At 36.5% G+C, this 19,639-nt stretch overlaps 1 protein-coding gene across 1 annotated transcript; it reads right to left on the bottom strand.

Moving 5' to 3' along the window:
* Nucleotides 1–11,939: 11,939 nt before the first annotated feature.
* On the bottom strand, nt 11,940–15,130 carry LOC100675919 (olfactory receptor 8K3-like). The gene has a single exon (XM_010602535.3). It carries the CDS (start codon nt 14,510–14,512, stop codon nt 13,553–13,555), a length of 960 nt encoding a protein of 319 aa, XP_010600837.2. The 5' UTR covers nt 14,513–15,130; the 3' UTR covers nt 11,940–13,552.
* Nucleotides 15,131–19,639: the final 4,509 nt, after the last annotated feature.

The raw sequence follows: 19,639 nt of genomic DNA on the forward strand, positions 1-19,639 counted from the left end.
TTTTTATTCCAATCACCAGTAATTATCAGTGCATCCTGATTGCATGTTTAATCAATTTCAGACTGCAGAAGTTAGTAAAAATCTTCAATTTTTTCTTCTTTGGCCTTAGTGGTTGGTGTATAAATTTGAATAATAGTGGTATTAACTGGTCTTCCTGAAGGAGTGTCGATATTTTCCTGTCACTGACAGCACTGTACTTCAGGATAGATCTTGAAATGTTCTTTACGAGGATGAATGCAATGCCATTCCTCTTCAAGTTTTCATTCCTGACATAGTAGACCATATGATTGTCTGATTCAAAATGGCCAATACAAGCCCATTTCAGCTCACTAATCCCTAAGATATTGATGTTTATGTGTCCCGTTTCATTTTTCACAATTTCCAAATTTTCTAGATTCATACTTCATAATTCTGGGTTCCAATTATTAGTAGATGTTTGTAGCTGTTTATTCGCATTTTGAGTTGTGCCACATCAGCAAATGAAGGTCCTGAAAGCTTGACTCCATCTACATCATTAAGGTTGACTCTAATTTGAGGAGGTGGATCTTCCCCAGTGGTATTTTGAATGCCTTTCAAATTGAGGGGTTCATCTTCAGGCTCTGTATCAGAAAATGTTTCCTTGTTATTCATAAGGTTTTCATCGGCCAATTGTTTTCAAAAGTAGACTTCTTGGTCCTCCCAGTCTGTCTTAGCCTGGATACTCAGCTGAAATCTGTCCACATTGGTGATCCTGATGGTATTTGATTTCCAGTGGCATAGCTTCCGGCATCATAGCAACACACAGGTCCCCAGAGTATGACAAACTGACGGATGCATGGGGGAAAAACCATGTTAGTAAATACCAATTTCTCCATATATGAGGAAAGACATATGGCATTTCTCTCAAAGAACTGAAGAAACATCCCATAGGAAGGGCTTAGAATTACACTTACACTATTTGACCAGGCCTCTTGGAGAGATTGGAAAAGCTAAATAATTCTGCAGTGTTCCCCATCCCCCTGAAATGCAGCTTTCAACATTAAGATCCAGTAAACCAGTTGCCATCCAGTTAACTGCAGCTAATGGTGTCCCCACGTGTGAGAGTAGAACTGTGCTCTCTGTGGCTTTCAATGGCTAAATTTTCAGAAGTGGATCTCCAGAACTTTATCCCGAGATCCCTCTGGATGAATTTGAACCTCCAACCTTTCAGTTATCAGCCTAGCACATTAACCATTTTCACCACACATAACTTCCACCACTTGTTGTTATTGTTGTTAGGTGCCATCAAGTAGGTTCCAGCTCAGAGCTGCCCTACGCACAACAGAACGAAACACTGCCCAGTCCTGTGCCATCTTCACAATCGTTGTTATGCTTGAGCCTATTGTTGCAGCCACTGTGTCAATCCACCTCATTGAGGCTCTTGGTCTTTTCCACTGGCCCTGTACTTTGCCAAGTGATGCCCCTCTCCAGGGACTGATCCTTCCTGGCAACATGTCCAATGTATGCAAGACAAAGCTTTGCTCTCCTTGCTTCCAAGGAGCATCCTGGTTGTACTTTTTCCAAGACAGATCCGTTCATTCTTTTGCCAATCCATGGTATATTCAATAGGCTCCACCAACACCACAATTCAAAGGTGTCAATTCTTCTGTCTTCCTTATTCTTTGTCCAGCTTTCACATGCACATTATACGGTTGAAAATACCATGGCTTGGGTCAGGTGCACCTTAATCTTCAAGGTGACATCTTTGGTTTCCAACACTTTAAAGAGGCCCTTTCCAGCAGATTTACCCAATGCAATGTGTCATTTGATTTCTTGGCTGCTGCTTCCACAGCTGTTGATTGTTTATCCGAGTAAAATGAAATCCTTGACAACTTCAATCTTATCTCCACTTATCATGATGTTGCTCATTGGTCCAATTGTGAGAATTTTTATTTTTTATATGTTGAGGTGCAATCCATACTGAAGGCTGTGATCTTTGAACTTCCTTAGTAAGTGCTTCAAGCCTTTTTCACTTTCAGCCAGCAAGGTTGTGTCATCCGCATAACGCAGGTTGTTAATGAGTCTTCCTGCAATGGTGATGCCCCTTTCTTCTTCATATAGTGTAGCTTCTCAGATTATTTGTCCAACATACAGATTGAATAGGTACGGTGAAAGGATACAACCATGACGCATACCTTTTCTGTCCTTAAACCAATCAGTATCCCCTTGTTCTGTCTGAGGAATTCCCTCTTGATCTATGTAAAGGTTCCTCATGAGCACAATTAAGTGTTCTGGAATTCCCATTATTTGCAATGTGGTCAATAATTTGTTATGATCCACACAGTCAAATGCCTTTGCATAGTCAATAAAACACAGGTAAACATCCTTCTGGTATTCTCTGCTTTCAGCCAGGATCCATCTGACATCAGCAACGATATCCCTGGTTCCACGTCCTGTTCTGAAACCGGCCTTAATTTCTGGCAGTTCCCTGTCAATATACTGCTGCAGCCTTTTTTGGACGATCTTTAGCAAAATTTTGCTTGTGTGTGCTATTAATGGTAGTGTTCTATAATTTCCACATTCGGTTGGATCACCCTTCTTGGGAACAGGCATAAATATGGGTCCCTTCCAGTCAGTTGGCCAGGAAGCTGTCTTCCAAATTTCTTGGCCTAGACAAGTGAGCACCTTCACTTCTGCATCCATTTGTTAAAACATCTCAATTGATATTCCATCAATTCCTGGAGCCTTGTTTTTTGCCAATGCCTTCAGAGCAGCCTAGACTTCTTCCTTCAGTACAATTGGTTGCTGATCATATACTACCTCTTGAAATGGTTGAACATCAACCAGTACTTTTTGGTATAATAACTTTGTGTATTCCTTCTATGTTCTTTTGATGCTTCCTATGTCATTTAGTATTTTCCCCATAGAATCCTTCACTATTGCAACTTGAGGCTTGAATTTTTTCTTCAGTTCTTTCAGCTTGAGAAAACCCGAGTATGTTCTTCCTTTTTGGTTTTCTATCTCTACCTTTTTGTACATGTCATTATAATACTTTTTTTTCTCAAGCTATTCTTTGAAATCTTGTGCTCAGTTCTTTTACATTATCACTTCTTCATTTTGCTTTAGCTACTTGACATTCGAGACCAAGTTTCAGAGTCTCCTCTGACATCCATCTTGGTCTTTTCTTTCTTTCCTGTCTTATCAGTGACCTCTTTCTTCATGGATGATGTCCTTGATGTCATTCCACAACTCGTCTGGTCTTCGGTCACTAGTGATCAGTGCATCAAATCTATTCTTGAGATGGTCTCTAAATTCAGGTAGGATATAGTCAAGGTCATATTTTGGCTCTTGTGGACTTGCTCTGATTTTCTTCAGTTTCAGATTGAACTTGCATATGAGCAATTGGTGATCCGTTCCACAGTTGGCCCCTGGCCTTGTTCTGACTGATGATATTGAACTTTTCCATTGTCTCTTTCCACAGATGTAGTCAATTTGTTTCCTGAGTGTTACATCTGGTGAGGTCCATGTGTATAAAAAAAAAAAAAAAAAATAGCCCCCGTTTATGTTGGTGAAAACAAGGTATTTGCAATGAAGAAGTTGTGGGTCTTGCAAAATTCTGTCATTCAATCTCTGGCATTGTTTTATCACCAAGACCATCTTTTCCAACCACCAATCCTTCTTCTTTGTTTCCAACTTTTGCATTCCAATCACCTGTAATTGTCAGTACATCCTGATTGTAGGTTCAATCAATTTCAGACTTCAGCAGCTGACAAAAATCTTCCATTTCTTCATTTTTGGCCTTAATAGTTGGTGTGTAATTTTGAATAATAGTATTAACTTGTCTTCCTTGTAGGCATATGGGTATTATCCTATCACTGTCAGCGTTGTACTTTGGGATAGGTCTTGAAATGTTCTTTTTGATGATGAATGCAACACCATTCCTCTTCAAGTTGTCACTTCTGGCATAATAGACTATATGATTATCTGATTCAAAATGGCCAATACCAGTCCATTTCAGCTCACTAATGCCTAGGATACTGATGTTTATTTATTCCATTTCATTTTCCACCACTTAGGTACCAGAAAACCAAACCCATTGCCATTGTGGCAATGCTGACTCATAATGACCCTATAAGACAGAGTAAAACTGCCCTATAGGGTTTCCAAGGAGCAGCTGGTGGATTTTAACTGCCTTATCTATTTTGTTATCAGCCAAACTCTTAACTAACATGCCACCAAGAGTCCATGTAATACTAAGATTTAAAAAAAAAAGCCAGCTGCCATTGAGTAGATTCTGACTCATAGCAACCTTGTTAGACAGCGTAGAACTTTCCCATAGAGTTTCCAAGGAGTACCTAGTGGATTTGAACTGCTGACCATTTGATTAGGAGCTGTAGCTCTTAACAACTGCAAGATGGGGTTTCCAATACTAAGATAAAAAAAATAAGTCACCATAAATGTATTTGCACCAGAGATATCAATATATATATATATTTCTTGGGTGGCTCCTGTCTACCATTACTGAAAGTTTAGATCAAGGACCCAATAGATGAATCCTGATCAACCAGAGGAAAAACATGGGAAAGAATTTCAAACTTCTATGGAAACAAGATTTAATGGATCCATTGAGACTGATGGAACCCCCAAATCTAATGCCTGGAAATAATCTTGAAACCTTGTACGAAAATTACCCCATGAAGCCATAGTTCAATTAAACATCGATTTAATCCAATAATAAAGACAAAAAATTATCTGCATGAGAGTAAACTGATAACAGTTAATCTAAATCACAAATGAGAACTTTAAGTGGCAGAAAGCTTAAATTAATGGTGCTTTGGGTATAGAATGGTAACATAATGTGAAGTATGTAACCAGTGTCATTGAACTGTTCATATAAAAATTGTAAATGGGTATATGTTTGGTGTGTATTTGTCTAAAAAATTAAACTATTTAAAAAAGAAAAAATTAGATATTTCCATATATTTATTTAAATATCAGTAATTTTTGTGTGAGAGATAAGAGAAAGAACACCTGGAGCCACTATAAATAAGAGGAAAAAACAACACAATTTAAACATGCTAAAAAAAGAATTTTTTTTTTTATATAATGCTGCTTTTTAATTTTGCAAGGTTTGTTACTTTGTTAACTTGATCAAAATGGGTAAATGTGGAAAAGAATTTTAAATTTTTAATGGAATCCAGACTTTCTGGAGTGAAAGAAGCTGGATGAATCTCTGAAACTATTGTCCTGAGATAATCTTTCACCTTTAAAGCTTAAACCAAAATTATCCCCTGAAGTCTTCTTTGAACATAACAATAATTTAGCTTAACTAGTAAAGTATGTCTGCCTTGAGCATTGTGCTCTTTTAAAGAATTACCTAGGTGAAATCATATGGACAATAGGAGTTCTAAAGGTTAGATGAGAACCTTAGGGGCAGTGAATTTATGTTAATAGTGATTAAATTATTCAGAAAAAGATATCAAAAATGGTTGCACAGCTTGAAAAATATAGTTAATGTCACTAAATTTGACATGTAGAAATTGTTGAAATTATGTCTCTTTAGCTATGTATCTTTTCAAAAAAATAAAATAAATCATATCTGACCTACCAAGCTCCTGGCTTTTTCTTATACAGAATGCACCTCTTTTTCTCCCCTGTTCAATAGATGAACTTATCTGAGGTCAGTCACTCTTCACATATAATGGGACTGATTCTTTTCGGGTTGAACTATGGAAAAGAACATAATTTTTTTTCTTGTTAGAAAGTCACAAAATAGTCAATAGAGTAAACAAAACTCTTTATAATCTCAAAGGCACATCTTTAATATTCTTATCCTTGGATTGTTTTCACACTAGCCACATTGGAAATACTCGGCCAAAGAAGTGCAGGATTTCTCTCGTTGGATCTCAGGCCCTGTCACTTAAACATCTCTTCCTTTTTTTCTCATTGGGATTCTAAACATACTACTAAAGGTATCTGAAAAGTTCACATCTAGCCTCTTACAAAGGCACCTATATTTAGAATGTCAGTGTGTTAGTCAGTGGAATCTGACAGACCAGGAGACACCTGGCAAATGATGTGAAGTTGCAACCTGAAGCCAAATTTTAACTCATTACCTAAGTAAAATGAACTTTTGAAGAGGCATGGAGGATTCTCTAGCATATACGGACTTTGAGTTGACACAGTATTTTTAACACTGAGAAATTCAGTGGGGATTTTCAGTACATAAGTTCTTGCTCTTCAAAAATTTACACTTTAGGCAGGGAACTTATCCACATGTCTAAAATGTTACTATTCATTAGAATAAATTCAGCCCAAACCAGCTGTTTTGTGTCTAACTTTACAATATTTTAACTGATTTGTTCAGTTAAAAGAGTTTTCTATAAGAGATCTATTACTAAAATGTTATTTTCCTGTGAATTTTACCTTATTTGGTAAACATATGTATAAATGTGTGCATGTGTGTATATATATATACACACACACATACATACATGCATATAACATTTAATATATGTATCTTATACTTGTATATATATTATATATGTTCTGCCTTTATTCTGTTTACCAAATACTTGCCTTTTTCATCTAGTGTCAGTGTAATATTTTCCCATAACATAAAAACTTATGATACAATTTTGACAACTACTTTTCTACATCTAAATGTAGACTACATATACAATAAAACTTGCAAAAACTGGAAACTGAGTAAGGTGGAAATCTGTCAGAGAAGGAAAACTCAAATATTTTTCCACTTATAAATAAATACAGAACAATAGAGAAGTAGTAAGCTATACCCTGTCAAAGGTGGAAAACTTGTGGCTCTCACAATTTTCACTGTGTTTGTATATATATATATATATCACACCGTTTTTTTTTTTTATCATATTAGTTGAAGATACACATATATAATACGCAGTATATGATATATGGAGCCTTTGTCAGGCAGTGGTTAAGAGCTAAGTGCTAATCTAAAGGTCAGTAGTTTGAATCCACCAGTCACTCCTTGGAAACCCTATGGGGCAATTCTACTCTGCCTTATAGGGTCACTCTGAGTCAGATTTGACTAGGTTGACATGGATTTGGGGATTTTATATGATACGTAGCATATAAAATAGGAGTCCCTGGGTGGCGTAAGTGGTTACCTGCTCAACTACTAACCAACTTAGGGCAGCGCGATCACACCCAGAGGCTCCTCGGAAGACAGGTCTGCTGATCTGCTTCTGAAAGGTCACAGCCTTGAAAATTCTGTGCAACAGTCCTACTCTGCAAGAAATGGGGTTGCCATGAGTTGGAATCAACTCAATACTAACTAACGACAATAGCAGCAATGTATATAAAAACATATACATATTATTTCAGGAAATGTTTTACCTGAAAAGAGTACCTTTATTGCAATTAACATACTGAAATTTATATTGGAGCCAAAAGAACATAATTATGAGCTTTTGAAGTTTTACTTTAGACAGTAGGTTTTTACAGAACTGTCTTACAGATTCATTGACTTCTATAAATTCCCAAGGAGCACAACTGAAACCTTGCTGATTTATAAATATTGTAGAGAGAGTTTGGCCAAGAGTCATATCGAATATTTGGAGCTGCTATTTTGTTTTATAGGAAACTGTTTCAACTCTATTAAGAAGATTGAAGCTGTATTATAGATAATTTAATATTCATTTTGTCTTACCAACAGTTCTTTTTTAATTTGTATATTAAAAAATATTCAACTGGTATAAAATTAGTGAATTTAATTTCTCTAGGGTCGCTATGAGTTGGAATTGACTCAGCGGCAATGGGTTGGGTTTTGTTTACTTCTATTTAGGAACATAAAGATATATTTTCTGGAAAAAAGAATGTTCATTAGAGTTAACCTGATGATCATAAAGATAGGTGCCATCTACTCACCTAAGATGAGGAATGAGTTTTTGCTCCCCTGAGTGATTACTAATCTGATTGCAATCAGAAGAAGAATTTATAACTACTTATCTGACTGCAATCAGAAGGAGAATTTATAACTGTCTCTCCCCTTTGAGTCATTCCCCAGGGAGCTGGAATGCAAATTTCTTCATTATTCCCAAAGTGTCTGAGAGGAGGAAAAATTGTCATTGGGTCTTTGATAATTATTCAAGATACCTTTGATTTCCCTATTGACCAAATATTCTTTTATATACAGTTCCTCTGCTTTCTTTGTTATTTTTATTGTCCCCAGTCTAAGATCTGGATTTAGGTATACAATATGTTGAGTACCTGCTTTAATCTCCCCCAAATTATTTCAATATTCATCATTTTCCACAGTGGTTTCCTCCAAGCTTTATGTGCGATGGCAAAGACAGTACTCCTAGATTATTTTTAAAAGATTCAGAAGACATACAAATTATGAATATGTATGTAAAAAAGAAACAAACAGAAAATAACAAAGGTTGGAGAGGTTGCAGGGAGATTGAAACTCTTATGCACTGCTGGTAGAAATGTAAAATGGTGCAACCACTATGGAAAATGATATAATGTCCCCTAATAATTTAGAAATGGAATACCCTATGATCCTGTAATCCCACTCCTAGGAATATATCCTAGAGACATAAAAGCCAGCACACAAATTGATATGTGCACATCCATGTTCATTGTAGCGTTATCCAAAAAAATAGCAAAAAGATGGAAACAACCTAAGTGCCCACCAACAGAGGAATGGATAAACAAATTATGGTACATACACACAATGAAATACTACACGATGATAAAGAACAATGAGATGAATCTGAGTAACATCTCACAACATGGATGAATCCAGAGAGCATTATGCTGAGTGAAGTCAGTCAATCACAAAAGGACAAATATTGTATGAGACCACTACTATAAAAAATGAAGAAAAGGTTTACACACAGAAAGTAACAATCTTTGATGGTAATGCAAAAAGGGAAAGGTAGTGAGGAGAGGGGAAATCACTAACTAGATAATAGACAAGATTGGTGAAGGGAAGGACAACACACAGTGTATAAGATGGGAGCACAACTTGACCAAGGCAATGTCATAGAAGCTTCCTAGACACATCCAAACACCTTGAGGGACCGAGTTACTGGGGCTGAAGGCTGGAAAGCATGATCTTGGGGGACATCTAGGTAAATTGGCGTAACATAGTTCATAAAGAAAATGTCATACATTTCTACTTTGTTCAGGGGTGTATGGAGTCTTAAAAGCATGTGAGCAGCAGCCTAAGACATTTTATTAGTCCCATCATGTTTGGAGCAAAGGAGAATGAAGAAAACCAAAGGCACAAGGAAAAGATTAGTCCAAAGGACTAATGGACCATATGAACCGCAGCCTCTACCAGCCAGATTCCATAGGAACTAGATGGTGTTCAGCTACCACCACCAGCTGCTCTGACAGGGATCACAACAGAGGATCCCAGACAAAATGGGAGAAAAATGTAGGACAAAATTCAAATTCACAAAAAAAGACCAGAATTACTGGTGTGCCAGAGACTGGAGGAAGCCCTGAAACTTTGACCCTCGGATATCCATTTAACTCTTAACTGAAGCTACTCTGGAAGTCCACCTTTCAACCAAAGATTACATAGGCCTATAAAACAAACAATAACACACATAAGGAACATGTGTCTTATTTCAACCAAGTATATGAGACCAAATGGGCAACACTTGCCCAAAAGCAAAGATGAGAAGGCTGGAAGGGACAGGAAAACTGCATGAATGGACATGGAGAACCCAGAGTGGAAGGGGAAAAGTGGAGGATGTTGACCCATTGCTAGGGCAGCAATGAGTGTCACAATTCGTGTATAAATTTTTTAGTGAAAAACTAATTTTCACTTTATACTTTCACCTAAAACACAATAAAATAAAATAAAAAGAAACTTGTACACAAATGTTCATAGCAGCATTATTCACAACAGCCAAAAGATGTAAACAACACAAATGTCGGTCAATGAATAGGTAAACAAAATGTGCTACATATAATGGAATATTTTTCGGCCATAAAAAAATGAAGTACTGATACATGCTAAGGCAAAGATGAATCTTGAAAACATAATACTAAATCACAGAAGTCAGCCACAAAAGGCCACACGCTTGTAAGATTCCATTTATATGAGATATCCAAAACAGACAAATCCACAGAGACAGAAAGAAGACAGTTTAAGAATAAGGAGGGTTGATGTTATGACATAAAGTTCTACTTTGCTTTCTTCCAGCCACATGGACAATTTTTGGTGAAGTTTATTTCCTTCCTGGATTTATTTGACAAAATTTTTTCTTTTTTTTTTGTGAAGGTGGCTTGTGGAACAAAACACTTTGGGAAGCAGACATAACAGAAAGGCCTATGATAAACCAGATGTCTGCAAAAAGGTCTGTGACCTTTCAGAGACAAGGATATAATGTTTAAGCCAAGCTTACCTAGACCTTCTTTTTGTTTTCAGGTGCCGTTTATATGGTTCCGACTCATAGTGACCCTGTGTACAACAGAACGAAACACTGCCCTGCCCTGCACCATTCTCACAGTCATTGTTATGTTTGAGCCCATTGTTGCAGCCACTGTGTCAGTCCATCTCATTGAGGGTCTTCCTCTTTTTCATTGACACTATATGTTACAAAGCATGTTGTCTTTCGCCAGGGACTGGTCCTCCTGATAACATGTCCAAAGCATGTCAGACAAGTCTCACCATCTCGCTTCTAAGAAGCACTCTGGCTGTACTTCTTCCAGGACAGATTTGTTTGTTTTTCTAGTAGTCTGTGATACATTCAATATTCTTCACAGCATCAAAATTCAAAGACATCTATTCTTCTTTTGTCTTTTTTACTTAGTGTCCAGCTTTCACATGCATGGCTTGGGTCAGGTGCACCTTACTCCTCAAAGTGACATCTTTGCTTTTGAATATTTTAAAGAGATCTTTTGCAGATTTGCCTAATGTAATACTTCTAGACCTTAAGAGGACAAGAAAATCTCCATTTTGTTCTGGGTAGAAATTATGAGACCTTAAAATTCCTTAGTCTTGCTTTCAAATTAAAATAATGCTGAGCCTGAGTCATGGTAATTGGTATTTTCTTCTCTTTAGTTTTTGATGCAGCAGAAGAGTCCTTAAAACCAGAGAATTGGGATGTATGTAAAATATTGAGATTCATGATTACAGTCCTTCAAAATAAATTGAGTTTCTCAGTGAATCATTAGTGAATCCACAGACTTTCAATAAGATGAATTTGGTGTATAAATTTGTATAGCGACACTTACTATTCTTCTGAATCTGGGAAGTTTGTTGACTTCCTATTCGCTGAAGCATATGAACCTCTAACAAAATGCCTAGTGTATCTGTACATTTTGTATTCACCAGTGAATAAGTTCCTTTTAGACACATTTTTTCCTTTATTTTAAATTACATTTCTATTTGTCCCACCCAGGGTTAAGATATCTTACCTTTAGGACAGACACATGTATTATTCTATTGCCTCTTCCCTTTGCTGTCCTTATCGTACACATACACAACATTTCTCTGCTTCTTACTACATAGCAAAATATATTACATCTAATGCATTTCACATGTCTATTCCCCTAATGGCGTATATTATGTTTTTCTCCAGCTCCCAGCTATTCTCAACGGCACTGCAATGAACAGTCTTGCGATTATCTCTTTAAACTGCTATTAAAAAATGTCTATACGATATGTGTTGAGTTTATGTGTGTATATATATATATACACACACAGACACACACAAAGTGGTGAAAATTCTTTTAAGATGAAATATAATAGTCCAATTAAGTTTGCTAAGCAGTTCAATTTTGTTGTGGAAGTATGTACTTTCTTCATTAAATGCATGCTGTTTCCTGGATCCTTGTATCCTTGGTACAAAAAAAAAAAAAAAAGTTGCCTTTGAGTTGCTTTCAACTCATAGTGACCCTGCAGGGCACAGTAGAACTGCCCCATAAAAGCCCCATAGGGCTTTCAAAAAGCAGCTGGTGGATTCGTATTGACAACCTTTTGTTTAGCAGCCAGTTAGCGGACATTATTATTGGGCATTAATTGTATGAAATATAGCTTTCAACTCTTATACTATTGCCTTTTCCATTTCCTGTTTGTGTTGTACAAAGAATGGCTCATAATTTATATACGTGTTTTCTGTGAGTTGATTTTTACCTCTGCATTTTACTCTTGCTTTTGATCGTTGGGTTTGATATCTTGGCGCAAATGGGAATCTTCCTATCAACACTATTGAGTTATAATGGGCAATTATAAACTCCACATATTTAAAGTGTACCATTTGATAAGTTTTAACATATGTATGCACTTCAGAAACTATTACAGCATTAAAGATAATGAATCTATTACCCTAAAAGTTTTCTAATGCCCCCATTAGATCCCTCTTTCCTGACCCTCCCATGAGTTATAGATCAACATTTATTAATTTGTATATAATATATAATTGTTCTACCACCATGTGTTGAAAGGCTCTCCTTTCACCACTGAATAATCTTTGCACCTTTGTAAAAAGATTGCTGTTTTCTTATCCTTGGGTCTATATTTGGACTTTTGATACTGTTTCATTGGCCTATTTGGTAATTTTTATGCCAATAACACTCTGTCTTCACTACGATAGTTTATAAGGTCTTGAAATCAGTTATTGTTTGTCTTCTAACTTTGGTATCCTTTTTCAAGGTTAATTCAGCTATTCTAGGTTCTTTGAACTCAGTTAAGGATTTTAGTTTGTCAATTTATGGAAAAAAAATGCCAGATGAATTTTCATGTGATTGCATTGAATCTACAAATACACTGGAGAAATTTGACATCTTATGAGTTGGAATCGACTCGACAGCAATGGGTTATGGGTTTGACAATATTGAGTCTTCTATCTCATAAACATGCCTTATCATTCATTTATTTAGGTCTTTAATTTATTTAATGATGTTTTCTCATTTTCAATGTAAAAGCCTTGGGACAGTCTTCCCATAGATAACCACATAGCTCAAATCACTCAACTTCTCAAGTGTTTCATTAAATGTCATCTCCTCATAGAGTTTTCTTGAAAACCTTCATTAAATTTTAATCCCTTTGCTGCCTACTGTCCTAATTCATTTTCATATTACTTAATACCTTCTATCACATGATAAAACTTACTTCTTCATTATGTCTACTTTCTTCATTCTCCTATAGGAATGTAGGCCTTATGCAGTCAGAGATATTAAATGTTCAATTTAAATATTTCTTTATTAAATATAACGAGCCCATTAACATAATATTCACCAGTCATCTTTTTCTGATGGGGCCTTTTACTGTGCTAAGTACAATGGATTAAAATAGTGAGTAGAATATACAGAGTCCCCCGTGTCCTAAAGATACATGTTCAGTGAAAGAATCATGTGAACAAGCATATGGGGATGTACACAATCTAAACTTAAACCCAAATATAAGGTGACATCTGAAGTATAAGCAGGAGTTAGATATCTCTAAGTAATAAAATCTAGCTGTAAAATAAGGGAAAAAAATCATTTCTATACTTATCACTAATTGATTTTTTACTTGCCTTGGAGACAAACAGTACAAGGCAAAAAGAAGGTCTGATGTAGTATATATTGCCTATTACATAATTTATTGTTACTATACCCTACAGTTAATTTTAAGTAGAATATTTGAACACTCTTTCCAGGTTCTATCTACAGCATTTTTTACCTCTTTGTTCCTCAAACTATAGATGATGGGATTTAACATAGGTATAACCAGAGTGTAAAAGACAGAGGCCATTTTATTGGTATCCAAGGAATGGCTGGATTTGGGATGCACATACATAAAGAATAGAGTTCCATAGAATACAACTACCACTGTCAAGTGAGATCCACAGGTAGAGAAAGCCTTGAGCCTACCCTCTACAGAGTTCATCTTGAGGATGGCCACAAGGATCATCATGTAAGACACAAGGATTATCAGAAGAGATAAAACTAAATTGAATCCTGAAAAAGCCAGTATTATCAATTTAATATCATATGTGCTTGAACAGATCAAAGATATCAAGGGCAGACTATCACAGTAGAAATGTCTGATGACATTAAAGCCACAAAATGCTGAAATAAAAATTTTTATGGTCATCAGAAGAGACAAAAGGACACTGTAGACATAAGGTATGACCACCAGCACCTGGCATACTCTTGGTGACATGATGACTGCGTAAAGCAGAGGGTTACAGATGGCCACATAGCGGTCATAAGCCATTGTTGAAAGAACGAAAATTTCACTCACTATAAATATACAAAAGAAAGCTAGCTGTGTAGCACACCAATTATAGGAAATTGTATGTTGACCTACAATAAAATTTGTTAGCATTTTGGGTCCAACAGCTGTTGAATAACCAAGATCAGTGAAAGCCAAATGTCTGAGGAAAAAGTACATGGGTGTTTGTAGTCTAGAGTCTACCATGGTGAGGATGATCAAGCCCAGGTTACCCATCAATGAGACCATGTAAACAATGAGGAAGAATCCAAATAATGGAGCCCGCAGCTCAGGGTGATCTGTGATTCCCGTTAGAATAAACTCATTCAGCACCGTTAGATTGTGTTTGTCCATCAGGTCACTCAGGAAACCTACAGATGAAAACGTATAAAAATAATCACTAACTTTCAAGAGATATTACTGAATATACATATTTATATAAGGTCAATCTATATTTCTAGCTCCAGAGTTTGATATAAATTTCCCCTCTAATCTAGAAGGTAGAGAAAATGAAACCATCTTTTTGTAAATTGAAAACATCAACACACAGAGTAAACTGGAAAATTACGTCGCACTAATAGTAAATATCAGTATGGAGATATAAATTATAAAAAAGCAATGAAAAGAAATTCAAAGGCATAAATGTACAAAAATTGAAATAAAAACTAAAAGCTTTCAAAAGCAGATTTGAGCAGGAAGGAGGAATCAGTGAACAAGAAAACAGGTCAATTGAGATCATCTAGTCTAATAGGCAGAAAATAATTAAATAAAATGAACAAAGCCTAAGTGTAGTAACATAAGCAAATAGAAGTTCTAGAAGGAAGGAGAGAGAGAAAGCAGCAGATAGATTATTAGAAGAAATACAGTCATGCATTGCTAATGTCCAGGATACATTCTGTGTAATAGGATGTTATGTGACTTGGACTTTGTGCCATACCATATCATATCCACGCAGTCACACCATATTATATACACTCAGTCACTGAATTATGAACAAGTACATTTTCTAAGTCTCTAAGTCGAATTTGTAAGTTGGAACAGTTAGATATGGTTCCTGTCTAATGTCAGTCAAATTTTCATCTTAGTATAGAGTATATGGTGTACCTTTCTATACAGAAAAACATTAAAGAAACACTTCCATAGGTACTACTTTAGCATAATAATTCAGTAATAATAATAATAATGTTTTGATGCACCTCACAAAGAAGCACCCGTTTGTTATTATGAACCATTGTATTTTTCTAGAATTTTTAATATGATAGGCTTTAAGGGGATTGATTTGTAACTACAGGTTATATGTAAGTCAGACGTTTGAACCTGGAGACAGTAGAAAGTAGTGTATAGTACAGTACATAGGTTATATATGTACTGTACAATTATACACCCGACAGTGCAATCACTTTGTATACAAAAGACACGAAACACACGAGTTGCATGCGGGAAGCTACTGTATTCACTACATCTGGTCATATCCTCTACTTCCTGTTCTCCAATCAGGAGTTCTGAACTCTATTATAACCTTATGGGACCATGGTTATATGGATGACCACATGTTGCCTGAAGGGATATTATGCAACTCATGATTGTAATGGCTCAAAAAGTCACAATTTTGATGAAAGACATGAATATACACATTCTAGAAACTCCAAGTAAACTAAAAGATATACATTCCAAGGCATATTATAATCATACTGCTGAAATACAAAGACAGACTCTTGAAAGAAGAAAGAAAGAATTGAGAGAAGTGACTTGTCATAAACAAGAGATTCCCAATAAGATTAACAGATAATTTCTCATCAGAAATCATGGAGGCCAGGAGAGAGTGAGAAGACATACTAAAAATGATGACCAAAAAAAAAAATGTAACCAAGAATAGTGTATCAGGCAAAACTATCCTTCAAAACTCACCATGCATATACAGTCCTCAAAATATTATGGTCCTGTCATATGATAGACATATAGATTAATGGATTAGAATTAGATTCTAGAAATAAATCCATACTTCTACAGTCAGTGGAACTTTGACAAGGACAGCAAAACCATTTAATGGGTAAAAATTAGTCTCTTTAAGAAACGATGCTGAGACAAGTGGACATCTGAGTACAAAAGAATAAAATTGTTCCTTTACTTCAAATCATATACCACATTTAACTCAAAATGTACCAAAGGCCTAAATATAAGAGCCCAAACCACAAAAATCTTAACAGAAAAAGTATAGGTAAATATTTATGACCTTGGATTTGTCAATAGTTTCTTAGATTTCAAGCCAGAAGACCAAACAACAACAACAACAAAAAAAAAAAAACAGTAAATTGAACTCCATCCAAATTAAAAGCTTTTTTGCATGATGCGACACTATCAAGACAGTAAAAAAAACCCACAGAATGGAAGAAAGTATTTGCAAATCATATATATGACAAGGATCTAATGTCCAGAATGTACAAAGGACTATTACAGCGCAACAACAAAGAGACAAGCAACCCAATTAAAACAAACAAACAAATAAACAAAAAAAGTATTTGAACAAGTATTTCTCCAAGAAGCTCTATAAATGATCAACAGCAAGTGAAAAAATTTTCAACATCATTAGTCACTATTGTTGTTGTTGCTAGGTCTGGTCAAGTCACTTCTGACTCATAGCAACCCTACTTACAACAGAAGGAAACACTACCAGGTCCTTCTCCATCCTCATAATCATTGCTATCTTTGAGCCCACTGTTGAAGCCACTGTGTCAATCCATCTCATTCAGGGTCTTCTTTTTTGCTGACCTTGCAGTTTACCAAGTATGATGTCCTTCTCCAGGGACTGATCCCTTCGGATAACGTGTCCAAAGTAAGTGATAAGAAGTCTCGCCATCCTTGTTCCTAAGGAGAATTTTCGCTCCACTTCTTCCAAATAAAAGGAAGAATTATGCACTGTGAACAGATGGAATTTACCCCCGGAATCCAAGGGTGGTTCAACATACAAAAATCAATCAATGTAACAATTGTCTTTCACCACTCATCTGTCATTTTGTCTTGCAGTGGTGGCTTGTGTATTGCTGTGATGCTGGAAGCTATGCCACCAGTATTTCAAATACCAGCCAGTCACCCATGTTTAAGAGGTTTCAGCAGAGCTTCCAGACTAAGAAATACTAGGAAAAAGGACCTGGCAATCTAATTCTAAAAAAAACTGGCCCATGAAAACCTTATGAATAGCATTTCATTTTACCTGTTGCCATCAAGTTGATTGTGAGTCATAGGGATAATATAGACCAGAGTAGAACTGCCTCATAGGGTTACCAAGAAGTGGCTGGTGAATTTGAACTGCTGACCTTTTGATTAACAGCTGAGCTCTTAACTACTGCACCACCAGGGGTCCTGGCTTGTATCAGTAACATTAAAATAATTCTCAAGGGACAATACATTTAGGACATAGTCTCAGTGAATATAATATAAAAAAAAAAGTAGTAAACTTTTATCTGGTCCTATCAATGAGATACTGAAAAAGTGTGCTCTTTTTCAAAAGAGAACCCCTGAGGAAGCAGGAGATCAGTGGGATGCAGACCCCAAATTCTCATAAAAAGACCATACTTAATGGTCTGACTGAGACTAGAGGAATCCCAGCGGCCATGGTCCCCAAACCTTCTGTTGGTACAGGACGGGAACCACCCCCGAAGACAATTCATCAGACATGAAAGGGACTGGACAGTGGGTGGGAGAGAGATGCTGATGAAGAGTGAGCTAATAATATCAGGTGGACACTTGAGACTGTGTTGGCATCTCATGTCTGGAGGGGGGATAGGAGGACAGAGAGAGTTGGAAGCTGGCAAAATTGTCACGAAAGGAGAGACTGGAAGGGCTGACCCATTAGGGGGAGAGAAAGTGGGAGTACGGAGTAAGATGTATGTAAACTTATATGTGACAGACTGACTGGAATTGCAAACGTTCACTTGAAGCTCAATAAAAGTTAATTAAAAAAAAAAAAAAAGTGTGCTCTTTTTTAAATCCATGCTAGTATACAAATTTTCCTATAAGTGAGAAAAGATATATGACATTTCTGTCACATCTTTAAAGTTCTAAGTGAAGCACTAAAGTATTTTTATATGGTGTTATATGATTATTTACATTACTTTATACGATTATAGAAGATAATCTGGTTCTGATATTTTAAACCTGATTTTTTTTTTTTAATCTTTATTTTGTCACACTCTCAAAACATGGGGAAAAAAAAAAAACCCTGCAGGGAGCGCTTAGAATTGTACCTTTATTATAAAACCAGGCCATGGGTAGAACTGTTGGTGTTAGCTGCCATGGATTGTGCATGGATTCCATGCACAAAGGAATGAAACACTGCCACACCTGCACCATTGTGGAATGGACAATTGTGATCTACAGTGTTCTTAATGGGTGGTTTTCAGAAGTAGGTTGCCAGGCCTCTCTTCCTAGTCAGTCTTAGTCTGGAAGCTCTGCTGAAAAGTGTTCAGTATCATAGTAACCTTCAAGCCTCTACAGAGGGACAGCTGGTTGGTAGCTGTGCATGAGGTCCATTGGGTAGGAACTGAAACCAGATCACTCACGTGAAAGTCAAACATTCCACCACTGAACCACCACTTCTCCATTTACAGAGTGTTTTGATGACCAAGCAGTTGCTGTCAAGTAGACTAGCATTCATGGAGACCCCAAGTGTGTCATAATACAGCTGTGCTACATAGGAGAAAAAATTGAAGTTATCAATGATTTCATTTTACTTGGATCCACAATCAACACCCATAGAAGCAGCAGTCGAGAAATCAAAGATGCAATGCATTGGGCAAATCTGCTGCAAAGGGCCTCTTTAAAGTGTTGAAAAGCAAGGATGTCACCTGAAGACTAAAGTGTGTCTGACCCATGCCATGGTATTTTCAATTGCATCATATGCATGCAAAAGCAGGACAATGAAAAAGGAAGACTGAGGAAGAATTGACGCCTTTGAATTGTGGTATCGGGGAAGAATATTGAATATACCATGGACTGGCAAAAGAAGGAAAAAATCTGTCTTGGAAGAAGTACAACCAGAATGGTCCTTAGATGCAAGCATGGTAAGGCTGCGTCTTACATACTTTGGACATGTTGTCAGGAGGGCTCAGTCCCTGGAGAAGGACATTATTCGTGGTAAAGTCCCAGGGTCAGAGGAAAAGAGGAAGACCCTCAAGGAGATGGATTGACACAGTGGCTGCAACAATGTGGTCAAGTCTAACAACGATTGTCAGGACTGTGCAGGCCCAGGCAGTGTTTCATTCTGTTGTACATAAGGTTGCTAACAACAACAACAACCCATAGGATTTTCAATGACTAATTTCTCTGCACCACCCAAAGACTCCCAACACTAAGTTAGGTGACAACAAATGTATTTCTGCAATGAGATATCAAGAAAAATATGCATTTAAGTATACCCACTTAAGTATGCAAGTAATTTTATAGGGGGAAATAAGAGAACTAAGACCAAGAAAAGACCAAGAG

The sequence above is a fragment of the Loxodonta africana genome, chromosome 7, assembly GCF_030014295.1.
Source record: "Loxodonta africana isolate mLoxAfr1 chromosome 7, mLoxAfr1.hap2, whole genome shotgun sequence".
Lineage (NCBI taxonomy): Eukaryota > Metazoa > Chordata > Mammalia > Proboscidea > Elephantidae > Loxodonta > Loxodonta africana.

Bases quoted from the DNA above. Each gene is read 5' to 3' on its own strand.
- LOC100675919 (XM_010602535.3), bottom strand. From the start codon at position 14,512: ATGGACAAACACAATCTAACGGTGCTGAATGAGTTTATTCTAACGGGA.